The sequence below is a fragment of the Porites lutea genome, chromosome 6, assembly GCF_958299795.1.
Source record: "Porites lutea chromosome 6, jaPorLute2.1, whole genome shotgun sequence".
Taxonomy (NCBI): Eukaryota; Metazoa; Cnidaria; class Anthozoa; order Scleractinia; family Poritidae; genus Porites; species Porites lutea.
In genome coordinates this window covers 34,233,766-34,253,304 of record NC_133206.1, presented here as the reverse complement: position 1 = coordinate 34,253,304, position 19,539 = coordinate 34,233,766, and the positions used below count along the sequence as shown (strand labels likewise).

Sequence of the window (19,539 nt, the reverse complement as noted above, 5' to 3'; positions counted from 1 at the left end):
CCGAACATTCACCGACCTTGCTTCCAATGCCTTTTCACCGCAAAATCAAACCCCTGTACAGAATAATCTATGTGATTTTTCAGGAGTGATTTCTCGATTTTAACACAAAAATGACGACTTTAATCTTCGATGAAGACAAGGTAGAATTAGCAAGCAAATCGGAGGTAAAGTAGACTTCCCCTGAGATTATTTTTTGGTTGTCTTTTGTCATACGGATCGTGGTTTCGCCAATATGGCTCCCATATCGTTCTCAAGTACCACTGTCCTTGCCAACCAACATCCGACAAATACGGCTTTACAGGGTTTTCAACGTTTCGTAAAAAAAAACACTCAACCTTGTAAATCCTGTACGTGATGGCTTTAGTTCGTGAATGGTGGTCGTTTTAAGTGCACGCGGACACGGCACATTATTTTAGATGTTTAGGGTTCATCTCTGGTAAAACAGCTGAGCAAAATTATGATGTCCATTGCGCCAATTGCGAGATCGAAAGCAGAGATCCAAGGCATCCGCACGTGTAGGTCAACCCCGTTAATGCAACCGCCGTTGGGCCATAAAATCCTGGTCGTAATAAGGAGGTGGTCGCATTAACGGGGTCTTCATAATAATATAATGACTCAGTGGTTGTTACGTTTGGTTTGAAAGAATATGGCCGCAATAACGAGGTGGTCTTAAAAACCAAACAGTCCAGTAGTTTCTAGATCAGAGCAGTCATGCTTTTAGCATCATGATTTTTAAAACGATAATCATACATAAGATAAAATGTAAACTTAAAGGGAACAGAAAATTAATGTCCTTTAATTTGGGGTGTTGTAGTTTGATTTTGTTCGCTTTATTAATCGGGATGGGCAGAGTAGAATGCTACATTCAGCAAACCCGGCCGGGTGAAAATTGTGTTAATAGTCTTCAATTAATGGTTGAACTCTGTTGAACACTGAGACTCAATAAAGACAGGAATTATTCCTGTCTTTATTGAGTCTCAATGTTCAACTAGGGACTGAAACAGTTAAGAGATTGACTATACAATCTGAGACAAAGGAAATGAAACCTTTACATTATTGGTTTCAAAAACCTTCATTGCATTAATTTCTTATGCTCAATTATGTGCCATTGCACATCTTCCCTGGGAAAGATGTACAATCATGGCAATCTTAATTAATTGATTAACCCGAAACTCTTTGCCAACTGGGCAGTTAAACCACTACCCCTCTTAGATTCACACTTGGGACATAATGACACATTAACTTATAAGGAGCTTATGTTGCCAAATGTGAACAACAACATAACGACATAAACGTGAGTCAAACAAAATAGATGGCAGAGAAGACTCTACTTGTTGCATTTGTCTTTGTTTCAAGTTTACAGAGAAGACAACACCAATGAAAGCTTCAAAACATTTTGATGGCTTTCACTGTTTTATGTTTTTTATTTTTTATTTTTCGTGGATTATTTTTCATTTTGTGGTGAAAGGGTTTTTCATAATAGACAGGGTATTTCTGAACTGTTATTGATTGCAGTTCATCAGTCCCATCAACTGCAACATCTCCACTAACAATATCCTCCCCTGAAGCTGCCACATTGAGAATCATGCTTGAGGAAGACTACATTTGATAGTTTCAATATGCTCTGTTTGGTTCTTTGTTATGTCATTATGTCAAAGGTTGTTCACACTTGTTTTTACCATGTATAACAAAAACATAAGGACAGAATAATGGACATAAACATAACATTGACATAATCAATTTTATTTCTTTTGTTGTTATATCCATGTTGTTATTTTGTTATATGTTGTTATGTCAACATCATGGTTCACACTACAAACATAATAGACTGCAAAACAGTCTGTTTTTTTGCGTATTCAAGTACGCGCGAGCAGTCAAACGGACTCTTACGCCACGCTTTACCGATTTCTTTACCAATTTTGAGAAAAAAACCGACTGTTTTGCAGTCTACAAACATAACAACATTACATAACCACCTTCTTATACTGTTCGGCTTATGTCAGTCATTAAGTCACAAGGGTGAACCAAGCTTTAGAGACATGTTGGTTTCTTCTGTAGCCAATTTCTAGTTCACATCATTCACATGGCAACAGATTAACAGTAATTACAGCCCCTCCCCAAACCTCAACCCCCAAACACCCCTTTTATAGTATCCCCAAGATTTTATCAGGTTGGCTCTAGTGTTAAAATATCATAATTCTGCAGTACACATATGTTTATAATTTATTATTATATATAATAGTTTTACCACAGGCAGACCCAAGTCTAGACTCAAGTCCAGACAAAGAGTTTTCAAAAGCAGTGATTTGCATAAAGTAAAAGACTGCATGAATTATTTACAAAAATTTTACCCAGATGTAGACATTAAATAATTGCCTGAATTGCAGGCATAACAATAATATCAGCACACTGCTCTCTTGTAACATGAATTTGGGCTGCTGAATCATTTCAGATACTGAACCCAAGATAAATTTATTATTGCCTTCAATTCATCAATATCTTCATTGTAGGGAACATGTCCATTAGCTGCTGGAGAATTAGGTGATAGCTCAACTGTCTTAAATGGATCAGCATCCATTGACGTCCCCTCAAGTTCTTCTAATGCCAGCCAGCAGTTCACCCTGATAGCAGCTGCAATTCCGTCTACCGGTAAGTTGTGCTTAAAATTATTGTCACTTCTTGCCTGGCATTAACTACATTAGGAGATTTAAGAAACCAAAGGTTTTAGAAATTTGGATTATGATGTATACACCCCCATGTAGTAGTAAGGGTCTAATGCATTATGCATCAGTGTCAAGGCTGTGGACTAAAGACATTGATCTTGCATATCAAGGACAATTTCTCACACTTGACTCTCAAATGTGCTTACTGTTCATTTCATGCCCTGTATGTAACACTAAACTTGTTGCCTTTGAAATAGCATTTGAAGTGATCAAAGGTTGTTAAAACATCTTTATTTTTGGCAATGTTTGAAAGTGTTCAGAAAGTCTTTGCTCTGATTTTTTTGGAAATTCTGGTCATGACAAGACAAAAATCTCATGTATTTGAGTCAGAAAAAGTTGCAAGGTATACTTTTCTTGTATAATCTTCAATGACAACAATAATAATAATCATTATTATACATTGTACTCATTATCTTTCTTCTCATTGGCTAACAGCCTACTTTCCAGCTAATTTTGGAAATCAGTGTAACCTACAGATTAGTTAGCTGCTAGTAAATAACTGACTAATCTGTAGGTTGCGTGTGCAAATATTATGCATGATTTCCAATCTCAACATCAATTCTGGTTCCTTGCCACGCTGTGTTTGTCATTATTTTCTTTAAAACAATGTATTATTATAATAAAAACAATTATTATTATTGTATACATTCGGTTTTTGTGATATCCGGAATAATCAACTCAGTAAGTGTTACCAGCCTTGGCCTTCAGGCTCAGCTGATAACACTTCCCTCGACTTTGATTATTCTGGATATATATCACAAAAACCAGCTCAAGACGTCCAAGTTTATTAATTATCATATCATCATCATTATCACATGTTTTAGAAAAGCTGCTCAATGAGTTGGTGAGACAGACCCAAGAAAACGCAGTTCTTCTTCGTCAAGCACTGACTGAACTGCATGAGTTGAAACAACAAGTACAATGTCAAAGAAAGATTCCATTTACAGTCAAAACATGTGGATTTGAGGTATAGTGTGGTGTACATGATGGTCCATTATAATTAAATATTCAAGTAATTATGAAAGATCAACAGTTAGATAATCCTTAGGGAGAAATCAGGGTGTACAGTAATATTGATCAACAGTGTTGAAGTTTGGCAGCTGCACTATGTTTTTAAGTGGCCATGGTAACCTCTCGAAAGAGAAATAAGGGTAACACATTGTGATGATTTTTTGTTTTGATTCATTACTGCGCAACCTTGCTGCAGTTAATCCTATATAAACTAATCCTTGTGATCCTTGGTAACAGCCAATCAGAGTTGATCCTAACAATTCCTACTGTTGGGTGACCAATGAGAGAACTTCCCAAGATCGCATGAAATACGAAATTTGTAATGGGATACTGTAACACAACAATATTATTTTAACAATGAATGCTTTTACACATTATTTTTTTTGTGCATGTAACCAAGGAAAATTAGCCAACTGTGTTCTTTCATACTTTTTGTTGTGTTACTTTACGACTTTTGTTTAACAGCGAGAACTGGTGCTTAAAGCAAAGGAGGTATTTGTTACTCATGGACCATGGCTTGTCCAAGGGGCTTTGGAAAAATTAAAGGTATTTCTTCTTCTTCTTCCATGGAACCCCACCTCCTTCAAAAATGAAGATCTATTCTTGTGGGAGGTCTTAAAGAAAGTAAATAAATAAATAAATATACTAAGTTAAAAATAAACAAATATTAATTAATTAATATTAAAGCAAAAGGGTTGCAGTCATGGAGAAAGTGCTTTTTGGAAAGAGTCCAAGTTCGGCAGCACATTTTATGGAGGATGTGGACACACAGCAACAAATTTTCCTTCCTCTCTTTTAACTTGAATAAAATCCTTAAGAATTCAATTCCAGGAATAGTCGCCTGCATAATTTGACATATTGAGCGGGTCCAAATAGACACGATTAAGTCTGAAAGAACGCAAATTCATTTTTAGCGAAGTTTTCACTGCCTTTGTCGTTGTCTTCGCTTAAGGTCCCTATTATCTTACACAAGGAAACACACTGGCGCTGGGCAAGCAAAATATGAGAGCTGACTGATTGAATATATACTTATACTACCAGCCAATATTTCTGTATTTATTGGCCCTTTTTTTTTCAGGAAGAGATAGCAACCTTATTAGGAGGAACAGAAAAGGTTGATGCCCACCATGTGACAAGTTGTGTTTCATACTGCAAAGAAAAATATACATTATGGAGAGCGGATATCAGAAAAAAGGTTCTAAGAACTAATATTTGTGAAAGATACAACATAATTATGTACAATCATCATGATCAACATCATCATCATCTCCTTAATTCGCACAGGTTTTCATTGCGCTGGAAATAATAAAATTCCCCCTTGTAGTCCTGTCCCGTCCTGAGACTTAAGACTTCAAGGACCTTTCTCAAAATGGTGGCCATTCCTAGAAATGCAGACTTTTGTAAAGTTTTGACTCTGTATGGAATTCCTGTTTCCTTCAAGTGACTTTCTCAGAGTTGTCAGAAAGTTTTGAAGTAGACAGCTGAGTTGTCAAAGTAAGCGGTGAGTCCAGTGATATTTTATTTAAAAAACGCCATCCATAAAGAGATGCCAAGCAGGGTAACCAGCTGATACTAACCAAGTAGGCAGCCGGATACTTTTGACAACCCTGCTTTTCTTCTTTGTGATCCAAAGCCTTCTTGGGTATTTCCCCTTGCAAGCTCTTGATATTTTTTGTTTCTCTCTCTTTTGCATTCAATGTTCCTACAACCAGGTGTTACAATGTCTGCACATGATGACGACTTCATTGTTTTTCTGTCAGTAGTTGTCTACACTTACATGTATTTTTATTTTTGGAGCTTTTTCATGCATTAGAAAAAAATGACAGTTATTTTTAATTTTCTCTTTGTGTGCTTTGGATTCAGGTACTCAACAGGAAGTTGAACCACTTGAATATATCTGAGTTTACAGCTAAACTGTACGCACCATTCAAGAGCAAGGAAGAAGACATGAAAAATGCTGCTAAAACTGCAATGCTCCTGGTAAAACTTGTTTTCTTACTGTGAAGCACAAGTACAGTTTTGCCTTTATTCTTAATGTCTCAGGAAAATCTCTTAAACTACAAGAAACAGTTCTGCATCTGAAAATGGAAACTTCCAAACTTTCAAACTTTCCTTAACTCATTCCCAAGTACACATTACAGGGATCAAAGTTTTTCTTACTTATTTATAAGAAAATTTTGCTGAATCATTTTTTGTTTTTTATTATCAATGCTTAACATTTAATGGCATATTAATTTTCTTGCTTACACCTGCAGCGCAAATTTGCCTGTGAAAATGGATATTTCGAAAACACAACAAAGGCAGACTTTTGGGACAAGTTTGTAGAGTTTGCTAACTCGTGGAACAAGATTGGTATTCCAAACAAGTGGGCAGCATTAAAAGTAGAAGATGAGTCAAAGTACAACGAATCCCTGGAAACAAATAAAGCATAGTGACATGAAAAAAGTGAAAGTGTAAAGCCTTGGAATCTGATCTTTGCACAGGGCTATACTAATCAATGCAGGGTTTAATATACAGTGTATATTACTGTTTGTATGTATGTATAGTGTATGTAATATATCCAGCATGAGATGCAGTGTTTCATCACCAGATGAAACACTGAGAACAGAGTTGAAAGTATGACATGAAGCAGAGTATTTTTGACAAACTTTGAGGTATTTCATCTGGTGATGAAACACTCTGTCAAATGCTTGATATTACTTCTCAAATAAAATGATTTTACAAGGCGAAATTAAGGATGCAAATGAGCAGTTTTTCATCTGATTTCTCAACACTCATTAAACATTAATTTCCTTTGTATTTTCTTTATGAATTATCGATGAGTTTGAGAAGTTACAGTCAAACGTGTAAATAATTTATTGTATTAAGTGGACAGCCAGGTGCCTGCTTAATATACACAGGTTTCAGATTCCTCAGAATAATTTTCTAGGTGTTAAGCCACCAGTAAAATTTTGCTTTTTTTGGTTAAGTGCATTTTTCAAGCACTGATATATAACTCTTGTATTCAGGGCAGTGCTTATCCACCTTTTTAAAAAGTCATGAAAAGAAAATTTCAGTTTTGGTGCAAGAAATATTTTTTTTTTAACAGAATTAATTCACTGTAATATAAAAAATAACCTTTTTGGATGCCTGGTATAAGGCCCAAAGTGACCACTGATGAACTCTGTCCAGTTGCCTTGTATAATGTTAAGCTTGTGAATCACAAGACTGCTTTAATAGTACACTGAAGTTTAGTAGTCAGTTAAGGCCTTATTCCACACACCCCTTCGACTCTCTCCGCTGTAAACATTGAATGGGACGTCATTAGATTTCCACAATGTGAAGTGAGCAAAGGTGCAACCCCCTCCCCGCCAAAAAAAGAAAAATCAGGCAGTGGCCACCACTTCACTCAGAGGCAGATTCACCTGGAGAGGAGAGAGCCCCTTCAAAATTCAAACTCAAAACAACTGTTTTCAGTTGCTTTTAGCAAAACATGTATGATATAGTTTTACATAACTGACAAAAACTAAATAGAGTACTTTGAAAAAAAGTGTTATCATTAGTTACTCTATCTTCTATAGTTTTATCATTCCTTTAGAGACGTTGAGAGCTACAAGCTTTTGGGACTTACGTTGCATACTTATGAACCTGGGCCGAGTTGTTTTAAAGGTGAATAACGCTATTCACAGGCACTAGATATGTCTCTACACAGTGGATAGCATACTAGTTAACACTTATTTGATGGATAATGGTTTATTTGGTGGATAGTGTTATCAAATGTTTGAACAACCGGGGCATGATAGCTAAGTTACTCCTGTAGAGCTGTAGTAAGAAGAATGTACCATGTTGCCTTTTGTTCCTTCTCTAGACATTGTACAATGTACTTATAGTATTCATTTTTTGATATCCATTTGCACACACCTCCTTTTTAGGTTTTAACTCTCCTTAAAAATTCTGGAAGAATTTTGACCCCCCAAAATACAACCCATTATAAAAAAATCGCCTTTTAGCTGAATATTATTTATTCTAATAATTTTAAAATACAATGTGTAACTTCTTCTGAAATTAAATGACAGTAAAAACACTTTTATGAAGATATACTGTATCACTGTTAGGGTAGCCCAAGTAATGACAGAATCTAATATCTTGTACAAATAGATGTTTTAATCATATCTAACCATGACTATCAAGTTTAAAGTTAAACCAAGTCTGTTTTCTGGTGAAATACAGTGTGTCAGTAGCCAGTGGCATTATTATAAGTTTACAAATTTGAGACAGACTCTTATCTGGCAATAAGCTCTTATTCACAGTGCATAATATTTAACTGAAATAAATCACAGGCATCTTGCTTTGCAGGATTTCACCTAGTTCGTGGTATTCAATTTATATTCTCAAACATCAAAACTAATGTAACACAAACTCACAGTTGAGCTAATCCTCAGTTGATTTCTTAGATGAAATAAAATAATAGAGCACTGCTATTAGTGTCCATGTAGAAATGATTGTTTCATCTTTCTGCATTCCTAGCAAAAACACTCTGATATAAAGTCCCTGTGAATGTCTTCTTTTTTTCCTGAAAACTCACAGTTCCAACCTAGGTTGGTATTCCTGGCATCCTGTGAATTTCTCTGTCATTTTCAAAGTGAGACAAGTCATTCAAGCTTGCCCACCATTTAAATAAAAAGTGATCAGCAATCAATTTAAACCACGGTGTCACTAAGGTGTTTGGGTCTTCAGAGGATTTTTGCAGAAGTTCCTTGATCTGGGTCTGTGAAGCATACCAACAGTCTTTGACTTCGTTAGCATTTGGCTGCAGTGTTACTTCTTTTTGCATGAACAGTACATAGTCCATTTCATGTTCTCCCCAAATTTTGTCTGAACCTGCTCTGTAGTGAATCCTGGTGAGGAATCGCAAATCATCTACTGATATTTCATCATCTGCAAAGAAGAGAAATAAAATGGCATAATAGACCTATTCGGCTAACTCAATGTTGTACCCAATTCAAACCCTCTGGGATTAAAACATTTTGTTTCAGAATTTCCATATTGTGAGAATGCCACATTAGAATGCAAATACAATACACAAAGAATCTTATCCCCGGGAGATTTGAATTGGGTACAACATTGAGTTAGCCGAATGGGTCTATTTATCAAGAATCTGTTAAATTTGATATAAATTATTTAAACTGTCAGGCTGCGAATAATTTAATATTGTTACAAAGATAATGTTGATCTTTCGCTCACACCCAGGCAGACACCTAAGCAGCAACGGAATGACAAGTAAAGATTGATGATGGTGGTGATGATGGATGAAAGATAATAATTGTAAGAAAAATTGTGGAAACAACAGTAGTGAACAACTTAACCCTGCTACTACAGGTTACTCCCTTTAAGAGAAATTTGTTTAACCCATTCGCCCCTGAACCGCCCGTAACCGCCCGTGCGGATCCAGGTCCTTTCTACCCTTTGTGACGTCATCAGTTTTAACAGTCAAGGACAACTTTCTTCGCTAACTTGTGTAGAGTGAAGAGATCTTTCAAACCATACCAGAATGAGCACAATTCAGTCAAGGACACCGGAGAAAGAAGCAAAAAACCACGAGACATTGACCTGAAAATCTCCATGAAAATCTTGTTCCATTACCCACCTACCTTTCCTTTCACCTAATCCTAAGATCCTAAAAGCTTTCCTAAAAACTTTTCCCACCAAAATGAAGCCTACTAAATGCCCAGCAAGAGAAAAAAAAAATGAGGCAAGAAAAGCGAAAAAAGAAGGGAGGAGAGAAAGCGAAAAGTAAAAGTCAAGACTGCTGTGTCACTTTTAAACCCAAAAACTATGTCGAAATTTTGCTTTCTGCGCATGCCTGAACTTCGCAAGCTGATATTTTGCATCTGGATCAGAAGGCCATCAAGTGTACGACCTATAAACCGGTTTTGTGGTAAGTTTTAGCTCTTTATAGCACGACAGTGACCAGAAAACCACTCGACTAGCTTCAAAACGCCTTTTTCGGCAAAATCTCCAGGAGCGAATGGGTTAATGATTGGCCATTTCAGGTTGCACATTAGACTGGGCTAGTGTCAAACTGAATAAACACTGAAGGACTGTTTATAAAGCAAGTTTCTTCCCAATCTTGAAATAGGCAATAAAAGCAGTGTCCCAAAACAGCTCCATAGATTATGCAAATTGACACAACTAAGTCCCAGACTTATGTTAAACAATAGAAGACTGTAAAAATCCAGTAAGGGGGGAAGGAGGAGGGCATAATTTCCATTTTTTATCGGGTCTGGTATTTTTCTTCAAAGAAGCTCAAAAACTTTGCATTTCCTTTTTCAGAGGTGCAGACAGAGAAATCAACCCTTAAGCTGTTCTTTTACATAGGGTACCGACAAAAATTCAGGCCATCTTTGGGATTGTGGGGGGGGGGGGGGGGTAGTTTGCAGAAATGAAATGGAGTTAGTAAAATTAGTGGAGGTAGTCATTTCCACAGCCCACCTAGTTATACTTACACACCTGGAATTCCCAACTCGTAAGAGAGTCTTTTCTTCGCAGCTTTTCTAACACCAATATTTCCATATTCTTCCAGTTCTTCATCATTATGAAGCGGATGGCTGCAGCATGTATTTGTAATATAACCAGGAAATGTGATCTTTTTGTCTGATCTTTGTTGCATCAATAATTCTCTCTTGCCATTAAACAGAAAAACACTGAATGCCCGATGTAGCATCCCGTGTTCGATGATATTTGCCTTTAGATGACAATCCCTTTTTGTCTCGTAACCTTTCACTGCATCGGCTTCGTCAACCATAATGAGAGGTTCCTCCAAAAATTTCGCCTGTGAACTGTCAATTTCCATGAGTCTCCGTGCCGTGGGGTAAAGTTTCCTCGGGCAGAGTAAAATGTTTTTCGAAAGGAGAGCATTTCGCGTTATAAAACGACTCATTTCTTGGAAAATCACTCTCGTACGTGCGAGTGTGTAGCGGAAGTCTTTATTGTCGCATGGTTACTAAGGCATAGCAAAAATATCCCCTTCGGGACCTGCAGGGGATTAATTAATTTTACTTTCAATTATCTACCAAAACGTTCCCTCAAAACATGTCTCGTTAAGGCTATGTAGATTCATATGAGTAAAATCTCTATTTTGCAAAGGTATCTTTGTGTTTACTTAGGTAATTTTTTGGGGGGGTATTTTTGAACTAGCCTCACCCCTCCCCGAGGAGAAACTGTTGTCAAGATGGCGGTCGTTTTGGACGAAGAAGTCTTCCACCCTCTAAATCTTTTGCTTAAGGTAAGAAAAATTATCAGACGATGGAATCATTTATGAAAGCAAAAAGAACATAAGAATATGCAGATTCTAAGTGAGATTTCAAAATACATACATACATACATACATACATGTGTATAGCTTTATTTGTTAACGCAGGTTGGTAAAAGTCAAGCAGAGGCTGATGTGGACCAGACCTGCCTATCTAAAATGAAATTCCAGTTAATTTTGCAGACATAATTGCTAAAATCGTAGTAGTGATATCACTTGCAAGTACCCTACAAGCAGAGGCCCTTCGATCTTCCTTGATAATTCGGAAATCTTCCTGACTTATTTAGGACTTATTTACCTTGCACGCAAGGTAACTTGCAAGGACACTTCTCTATCATTGGCGGTGTTCTTCGTCAGTCAGCCTTTGTGGAGATGGAAGGACAAACCATTCTGCAGTAATTATAATTCCAGCCCTTCGTTCTGACAGAATTTTGATAGGGAACCAGGGATTCACATGTATGACAAGTTTGAAATAGTTACCTTGAGATAAATTTTGATTTAGCCAAGGCTAAAAGCGAAGCTCCTGTTAATAAATGTATGTAATTTCATCAAGCAATGAACTTGTAACCACCGATGCGAAGAAATCCACTTGGTTTTGAGCCTGTGATCAGTTGAAAACTAGTAACTTGGCAGTGGAGAACTTTGATGGGTCAACACCTTAGCCCCCAATATGGTCTTATGATACCGTGGATACCCTTTTTTGGCAGCTAATTATTGACTGCAACATTCACCACAAAATGCACCTTATTTGCCACCCCCCAAATTTTGCATAAGCATTGTTTTCTATTTCTCTTGGGACGGCTGTAATTCCAAGGACAAATGAAAAACGAAGCTTATGTGAAATTTTGGGGAGCAGACAAGTTGTATTATGGGAGATGTGCAAATGGTGAATGGATGTACAATATATTAGGTTGCAGGCTCCCACCCTAGCTAGAAAGTGTGAGACCACATTGGTTGCCCTGTGGTGTGGACGGACGAATGGACACACAGTCACTTACGAAAATTTCTTCGACTGGTAGATAAGCAAATTTTCTTTAGCTATGGGGTCTGGCTCGTCGGCGGTTCGTGCATGCATGGGGCTCCACTATAATCTGTGTAAGTACAAAAGTTAAAGAGCATTAATTTTGTTGTCACTTTACACTAGGCCCAGTCAAAAGATGTTGTTCGAACCCTCTTTCATGAGGCATTTAGGTACAGAAATGATGAAGGTTAGTAATGTTATGGCTTTATTTATTATTTGAATGTACCAAAGATAAGCAAGTCATAAGCTTTTTACACTGAAAACCTTGGAGCCATGTCTCCACCCCATGGGGGGTGGGGGATAATACTTTTGCCTTGTTCACACCTGAGCCTTTTACTTGATACAAGGTTTACTTAATAACACTGAAGGGAGAATTTTAATCAAATTACCATTTGATACAAGTCAGGTTTAATGACTTGGGACAAGTCACCCTTCAGATGGATGGGCCATTTCATTTGCCTGCTATGTAGGTCACCCTTACATGTGATTATCTTTTTTTTTTTATTCCAGTGCCAATATCTGTACTTCAGAGTGTTACAAAATCTCTTGATGTGAGCCTTAATGAAGCACGGCAGGTATAGGAAACAAGTAAATAGCTTCAACCTTTCCATTCCTTCACTGTGCGAATCGTGCAGAGGTTGTAATCACTCCAAGTATTACAGTCAAGCCATGTCAAGTGTACCCCCCAAGATTCCATTTATGACTTCGTTAGTCAAAAGTTGAATCCACTGGTGGTTGCAGATTTCAGATTCATCTCTGCATTCTTGCATGCATAATGAGCCGTGAATTCCCGCACTAGGCAGTTACGACATTTCTACCAGCTCAGTTTCCCTGAATTTAATGTGAATGTCTTCTAAGAAATATAATCCATTCAAAGATTTTTTACCTTACCAGATGTAGAGAAGTTTTCGTAAATATTCACTGCTCACCACGACGCATGCTGGAATGCTGTTTTGAATTTTGACACTAGTTTCGGGAATGACTAAGAGATTCATTTTTCAAATAATCAATTCATTTTAATAGAATCTTGGAGGGTACACTTGACCTGTCTTGACTGTGATGTGTTGACAAAATCCTGTGGGGTTACCATTTAAATGAAACGTCTTTGACAGAACTTTTACACAATGCTATTTATCTTTTAGGATTTAACAAAAAGCAATTTAAACATTTTGTGAATTTTCTTTCCAGATTGATCGTAGAATCTGGCTTTTATCTGACTTTGCTATCATCATTTATGAAGCAATAATATCTTTTCCCTTTTTAACTTTTCAGCTGTTAGAGAGTCTAATTTCTGTGATTTGCGCTGCTTTGTTTGAATGTCTCTTGGACCCTAAAGCAGTCTATGAACTGTTTCCAGGTATGATATGTTGAGTGTATGTTACCCAAACCCCCACGTGGACAACAGTGTAAACCCTTACATGTAACTTTTTAAAACTCTACGATCCCAGATCAACAACTGTTGTCATTGCATCTGTTAATAATTAGTATAGAACTTTCTTACTAAAAAGGGAAATGAAAAACAAAACATTTTATGTTGTTAAGAGGGTTGTAGTTATTCAGCGCGTAAAAAAATTGCATTGTCAGAGGATAACTTTGGACTCTCTTCTTGACTATTTCTTCCGCTAATTGATAGAGAACTTTCACAAGAATCTGAGAGAGCTGATTTCAAAGATCATCGCCGAATCTATGTAAGTGAATTAATAATTTACTGTGCATTTACTTTGAACAACAAAGATTGCTCACAATGATAGACATATATCTCTTTTTTCATCACCGTCAGCGTCTGGTTAGGTTTCTGTGTGAGTGTTATGAAAAGTGGAGAAGCTTGACTTTTTTTGTTGTGGTGGTGATTTGTTTAGATCATCTGAAAACATGACTTTCAGCCTAAGTTACAAGTGCTTTCAGTTATTAGATCTGGTTTCTAAAGTCAGAGTAAAAGTAACTGCAATCATTGTTTCAGGCCAATATGGAGAACAAATGCAACAAATGAACAAGGTGAGTTGTGTGTTTGAAAATGGCTTGACATTTGGTTTCTTTGATCAAGACTGCACTGACCTTACTAACGTATTAAAGTACTCAAACGTAAACGTCTTAAACTTTAAGCCTTTTCCTCCTAAACAGTTAATTTGGGCGCGTCAGTTAGGCACTGAGATGTGGTCCAAGATCAACAGAAGAACACGCGTGCGAGAGTGGGATACGCCCGCGTAAGAAGGACACGCGTGAAAGAACGCGATACGCGGGCGTAAGCGGGATACGCATTCGGGAGCGGAATATGCGTGTGGAAGCGGGATACGCGTATGGTAGCTGGATGTGCATTTTGGAGCGGAATACCCCTGCGGGAGCGGGATAGGCCTACGAAAGTGGAATATGCGTGCGAGAGTAGGACACGCGTGCGGATGGAGGGCACGCGTGTAGGAGTAAAACATGCGTGCTCATGTAGGAGCTTAAAAATTTACTGAGTAGTCGCTCTTAACTCATTTTCTCGATTCCAGTTTCACTTCCAAAGCTGATTGACTTTAATTGGCGTGTGGACGTAAAAACATCGTCGAACGCTATTGGTAGAATGTCTATGCCGACATGTATCATGCAACTACAGGTCAGTGTAACAGGCTACTTATTTCATGATAAACTGGGCAAAAATGTTTAGCGTGCATACAGAATTTTATTCTTGTTTCCGATTGTTTTCAAGGTTCAAGAAAACGCTAGGGAGCAGAACGCCATGCCTGCGGTACGCCGCCTGAACGTAGAGCTAACAAAAGAAAAGCTGGACACCATGTTAGATGGACTTGGTAAAATCAGAGATCAACTCTCCTCGGTGGCTAAATAGTTATGATTGATTGTACAGCTAGATAAAGATTTTTAAAGTTTTCAAATAAAAATGAATGTTTTCCAGATCTCATATAAAGCTTATTTGGTTAGGCGATGCTTCAGAAGAAACTATCTGTAATGGATACTGGTGTTGTTTACCCAAATAAACACCTACAGTGTACGACCACTGCCAAATTTTTATGTTGTAGTTGCGCGAGCTAGAATGTGAAAACGCGCCAAAAAAAAAAAAAAAAGAAAGAAAAAATCTCAACTTGTAATGCAACAATGTTGTCAACAAAATACCCGGAAACGGTGCCCGACAACTAAGCTTTTACAAGGAGAACTCCGGCGTTAGATTTGTCAGATGGCAACGTTGCTCGTATTTCTCCAAAAATTCATATTGAAATAAGATATTGAAAGTTTCTAAATAAGATGGTATACCTCTTCTCTCCTATAGGGTCAAGTTAGTAAAAGGAACTTTGTTGCGTTTGGAACTTGTAAACTATTTGTATCTTTAATGTGAAAGCTGGTTTAATGCAACCATTTGCTAGACTACGCGTCACCAAAAAGGATCAATACCTCCTTTTAACGTTTTTTGTTGTAAGACACGATCTTCTTCTCCAGCAGGCTCGCTATTCCTGCTTCACGCTTTTTCCGTCGGAGAAGACCACGTTCATATTCCCAGGCTATCCAAGTAATAAGAATGTCGACGTCGATGTCCGCGGAAGAGCTAGAGGCAATTGTCGAAGAGCTGGGTGTTGCATTCCACTCGTCCCAATCCAAACTGCTACTACTACTGCTGGAGGACGAATCTGAAACCGATCTGGAGCTGCTACTAGAGAGAGTTTCGGTTTCGACGTCGACCACGAGGTCCTCGTATGTGCTCGACACACTGGTAGAAGAGCTGATCCAAACCAAACTAACAATGCTGCTGCTGCTAGACGAATGTGAAGTTGATCTGGAGCTGCTCTCTGTACTCGTAGAACTGCTACTCAGCGAAGGTGTTGATGTGGAGGTGCTTACACTTGTGGAGGTCGAAACGCTGAGTGACGTTGAAATTGATCTGGAGCCGCTCTCTGTACTCGTAGAACTGCTACTCAGCGAAGGTGTTGATGTGGAGGTGCTTACACTTGTGGAGGTCGAAGCGCTGAGTGACGTTGAAATTGATCTGGAGCCGCTCTCTGTACTCGTAGAACTGCTACTCAGCGAAGGTGTTGATGTGGAGGTGCTTACACTTGTGGAGGTCGAAGCGCTGAGTGACGTTGAAATTGATGTGGAGCCGCTCTCTGTACTCGTAGAACTGCTACTCAGCGAAGGTGTCGATGTGGAGGTGCTTACACTTGTGGAGGTCGAAACGCTGAGTGACGTTGAAATTGATGTGGAGCCGCTCTCTGTACTCGTAGAACTGCTACTCAGCGAAGGTGTCGATGTGGAGGTGCTTACACTTGTGGAGGTCGAAACGCTGGGTGACGTTGAAATTGATCTGGAGCCGCTCTCTGTACTCGTAGAACTGCTACTCAGCGAAGGTGTTGATGTGGAGGTGCTTACACTTGTGGAAATCGAAACGCTGAGTGACGTTGAAATTGATGTGGAGCCGCTCTCTGTACTCGTAGAACTGCTACTCAGCGAAGGTGTTGATGTGGAGGTGCTTACACTTGTGGAGGTCGAAACGCTGAGTGACGTTGAAGTTGATCTGGAGCCGCTCTCTGTACTCGTAGAACTGCTACTCAGCGAAGGTGTCGATGTGGAGGTGCTTACACTTGTCGACATCGAAGCGCTGAGTGACGAGCTTGTGGAGACACCGGTAGAGGTGGAGGTACTCGTGGATATTTCTGTAGTACGTAAAACGAAGGCAAATGACTTCATAACCAACATATGATAATCCGGTCAATATTACTCAGAATCCTTTAAACTGAACTTTAAGAGACTGTACGTTATTTATGGCAGGGGGAAGAGGACGGTTTTTTCGGTGTTTCTTTTCAATAGCATTGATCCTTTTATTGAAATAATTTTCTTTCTTTTTTTCTTAAAAATCAGGTGTAAAAAAACTCTTGGCGACAGTATACTCCCGCTCGTTTTTTAAACGGTGTATGATAATATTTGAAAAATGTTACGTTGAAGTATATTCAAAGACAGAAACAGCTCGATTATTGCTCATCTTGCTAAAGGAAGAAGTTTCAGCGGCAACTTATTAGACTGTCTGGCGAACAAGCTAAGAAAACATTTGGAAAAAAAAAGTTAAAGATTAGGAATATATTTGCACAAGACTGACTGGTTATGACGAGACTCACTCACATTACCAAGTGTGAATTTGATCGTAAAATAAAAATCTGCCTTAGTAACATCGGTCGTTCCCGAAAAAACGCAAAGGTTACATGCTAAAAACGAACAATTTTCTCTGCGGTTTCTTGTTGACTATTTACCTCGTCAATTGTCATAGCGTTTTCTTTGCTCTTTTTTGGATAATGTTTCTCAGGAAAGTTCGGGAAGACGAACCGCTCCAAATTGACCACGTTAGAAGTGTTTCGTGTAACAGCTCCTATAAATGATTTGAAGCGGGTGTGGAAGTTCTTTGGCTTACCTTCGAAAGCGGAGCAAGACTGACAAATGTTTGCCACAAAGAACAGCACAAAGAAGCAGGTAGTCATTCTTTTCCACCTCCAAACTTCTTTTTTGTAACTGAACTGATGACGGAAAAATGATAAATAAATCAATAACAATTGTGCATATTTTTGTTCTGAAGTACAATAAACTTCTTTAGAGAGAGTTTTAATAATGCAGTTGATAATATCGCTGGCGAAATACCCTTTGGGGTAAAAAATAATTGAAAAAGAAAATTCTTTGCCACTTGTCATTTGTTTATAGTTGTCATTTTAATGTCGAGCAAAGAGGTAACACATTTGTTTTTAGAGAAGTGACCAAATAGTTAGTCATCTGAACCATCGATCAACACACTTGTACTCGTCACACCCAGGTTACTAACCAAATTTTCTTCCCTTTTTTATAGGGGTCGGGGACAAGAGATTTTAAAGGATGAATCCTCTTACCCTAAAAGAAAAACTGATATCCAGGCGCACCACTCCCACCAAAGGCTGCCTTCCCCACTTTTTTGGGGCTTTCATTGGTTTCTCTGATTACATAAAAACCCAGTGGGCGCGTGTTTAGCTTATTTCCATGTTTTTAAAATAAGTTGAAATGTTGGCTCGGGGCATGTTTCTAGAGAATGAACTGACGTGCATGTTGTAGCGATGTTACTAAAAGGCTAGTTTCAAATATGACATATATAAAATATCCTTATTGTTTCGCCTTCATGGGTCAATGCTACAGTATTGATCGACGATTTGTTGATTCATTTATACTTTACACTTAAGAAACTTAAACTTACCCCGAAAATGTGTTGGAAACTTGCATATCATGAACTTAGACGAGGAGCTACGTTCGTTGATTTAGATTACACGGAATAGCTTTCCAGTATAAATTTTTAAAATGTTTTACCCTGTCTAGTGCTCTATTCTTGAGCGGTAGCGCAATGTCACCTCCGGTCTCGGCAATTTGAATTTCACTGGAACACGATTATGAAGAATAAGCATCGCATGGAGTGATGATAACCTTGAGAGAAATCCGGCCTGGGTTATTTTCCAACTGTATAGCTACACTCAAAGTGCGCAGTTTGTTTTTCTTAGTACACAGTATGTAGACAAAATCATGTACTTCGCTGTTCTTACAGCCTCGTGTCATCTAAAGAGCGACTCAGTTTGACTTACAAATTACGCGAAAGTCAAATTTAACAGAAATCATTTATGGCAGTACATACCAGCGTGTAATGGTTGTTCCTTCCAACCCTTAAATCTCCTCCGATCCGATCATGACTTTGTATTTGCTTTATTTTGTCTATAAAGCTGAATAGAAATTTGGCCTTATTTATAAACTATTCTAGCCGTCAGCTGGAAATAATATTTGCAGATAATACAGCCACTTTACACGAGAATTATAATTTCGTCTAGATACAAGGATGATAAACTGCAGTGCTTACTTTTTTCTTTACACCCTTCTTGACTAAAAAGTAGTAATTCGGCAGTCGTTGTTGAAAATCTTATAGCTTGTATTTGCCCTCCAGTGCTGTGTTTGAAGGAAATACTTCTTTTTAGAAGAGCGCTGCGGTTTAATTGATTCGCTTTTGAGTATTGCTAAGAAACGTGAGTATAATGGCAAAAATCTGCTGTATGAATTATTATTATTTAAAGAATAGACAGTTTCATTTTTTTGTTGGTCTAATAATTAAGGCGTCCACAACAGATCAGAGATTTGAGATATTATAATTTCCATTTATACCAGGGGCGGATCCAGGATTTTTTTAGGAGGGGGTGCACTCGTCTCTTGCTCTACTTCAACACCAATAAACCACATAGTTTTTTTTTTTGCAGAATACCAGTTGTATTAGAAAACCGCAGGTCATCTCAGGGGGAGGGGGGGGGAGTGCGCACCCCCTGCACCCTCCCCCTAGATCCGCCCCTGTATACTTCTTGTAACTTATGAAGAATGTGTATAAAATCTTCGGAAATGATTAATACTCCTGTGGACAAAAGAGGATCGCGATCTTTTGTTGATAACCGTGGAGTTGTCAAAAACTTTGTTTCGTTGCATTGACCCGTTTGACTATCGCTAAAGCCTGTCATGAATTGTTT

At 38.1% G+C, this 19,539-nt stretch overlaps 4 protein-coding genes across 4 annotated transcripts; 2 read left to right on the top strand and 2 right to left on the bottom strand.

The window, feature by feature from the left end:
• Positions 1–4: 4 nt before the first annotated feature.
• On the top strand, positions 5–7,718 carry LOC140941362 (uncharacterized). The gene is made up of 7 exons (XM_073390351.1): positions 5–164; positions 2,511–2,649; positions 3,548–3,690; positions 4,200–4,280; positions 4,813–4,929; positions 5,598–5,714; positions 5,990–7,718. The coding sequence occupies exons 1-7, from the start codon at positions 111–113 to the stop codon at positions 6,164–6,166; spliced, it is 828 nt and encodes a 275-aa protein (XP_073246452.1). The 5' UTR covers positions 5–110; the 3' UTR covers positions 6,167–7,718.
• A 139-nt stretch (positions 7,719–7,857) lies between these two features.
• LOC140941363 (isopentenyl-diphosphate Delta-isomerase 1-like) lies at positions 7,858–10,717 on the bottom strand. The gene is made up of 2 exons (XM_073390352.1): positions 10,224–10,717; positions 7,858–8,651 (listed from the first exon to the last, which is right to left on the bottom strand). Exons 1-2 carry the CDS (start codon positions 10,651–10,653, stop codon positions 8,308–8,310), a joined length of 774 nt encoding a protein of 257 aa, XP_073246453.1. The 5' UTR covers positions 10,654–10,717; the 3' UTR covers positions 7,858–8,307.
• A 74-nt stretch (positions 10,718–10,791) lies between these two features.
• Positions 10,792–14,951, top strand: LOC140941364 (COMM domain-containing protein 9-like). The gene is made up of 8 exons (XM_073390353.1): positions 10,792–10,998; positions 12,170–12,233; positions 12,557–12,621; positions 13,319–13,403; positions 13,680–13,734; positions 14,007–14,041; positions 14,539–14,642; positions 14,736–14,951. Exons 1-8 carry the CDS (start codon positions 10,945–10,947, stop codon positions 14,871–14,873), a joined length of 600 nt encoding a protein of 199 aa, XP_073246454.1. The 5' UTR covers positions 10,792–10,944; the 3' UTR covers positions 14,874–14,951.
• Positions 14,952–15,092: 141 nt separating this feature from the next.
• On the bottom strand, positions 15,093–19,032 carry LOC140941361 (uncharacterized). The gene is made up of 3 exons (XM_073390350.1): positions 18,669–19,032; positions 17,436–17,538; positions 15,093–16,686 (listed from the first exon to the last, which is right to left on the bottom strand). Exons 2-3 carry the CDS (start codon positions 17,500–17,502, stop codon positions 15,440–15,442), a joined length of 1,314 nt encoding a protein of 437 aa, XP_073246451.1. The 5' UTR covers positions 17,503–17,538; positions 18,669–19,032; the 3' UTR covers positions 15,093–15,439.
• Positions 19,033–19,539: the final 507 nt, after the last annotated feature.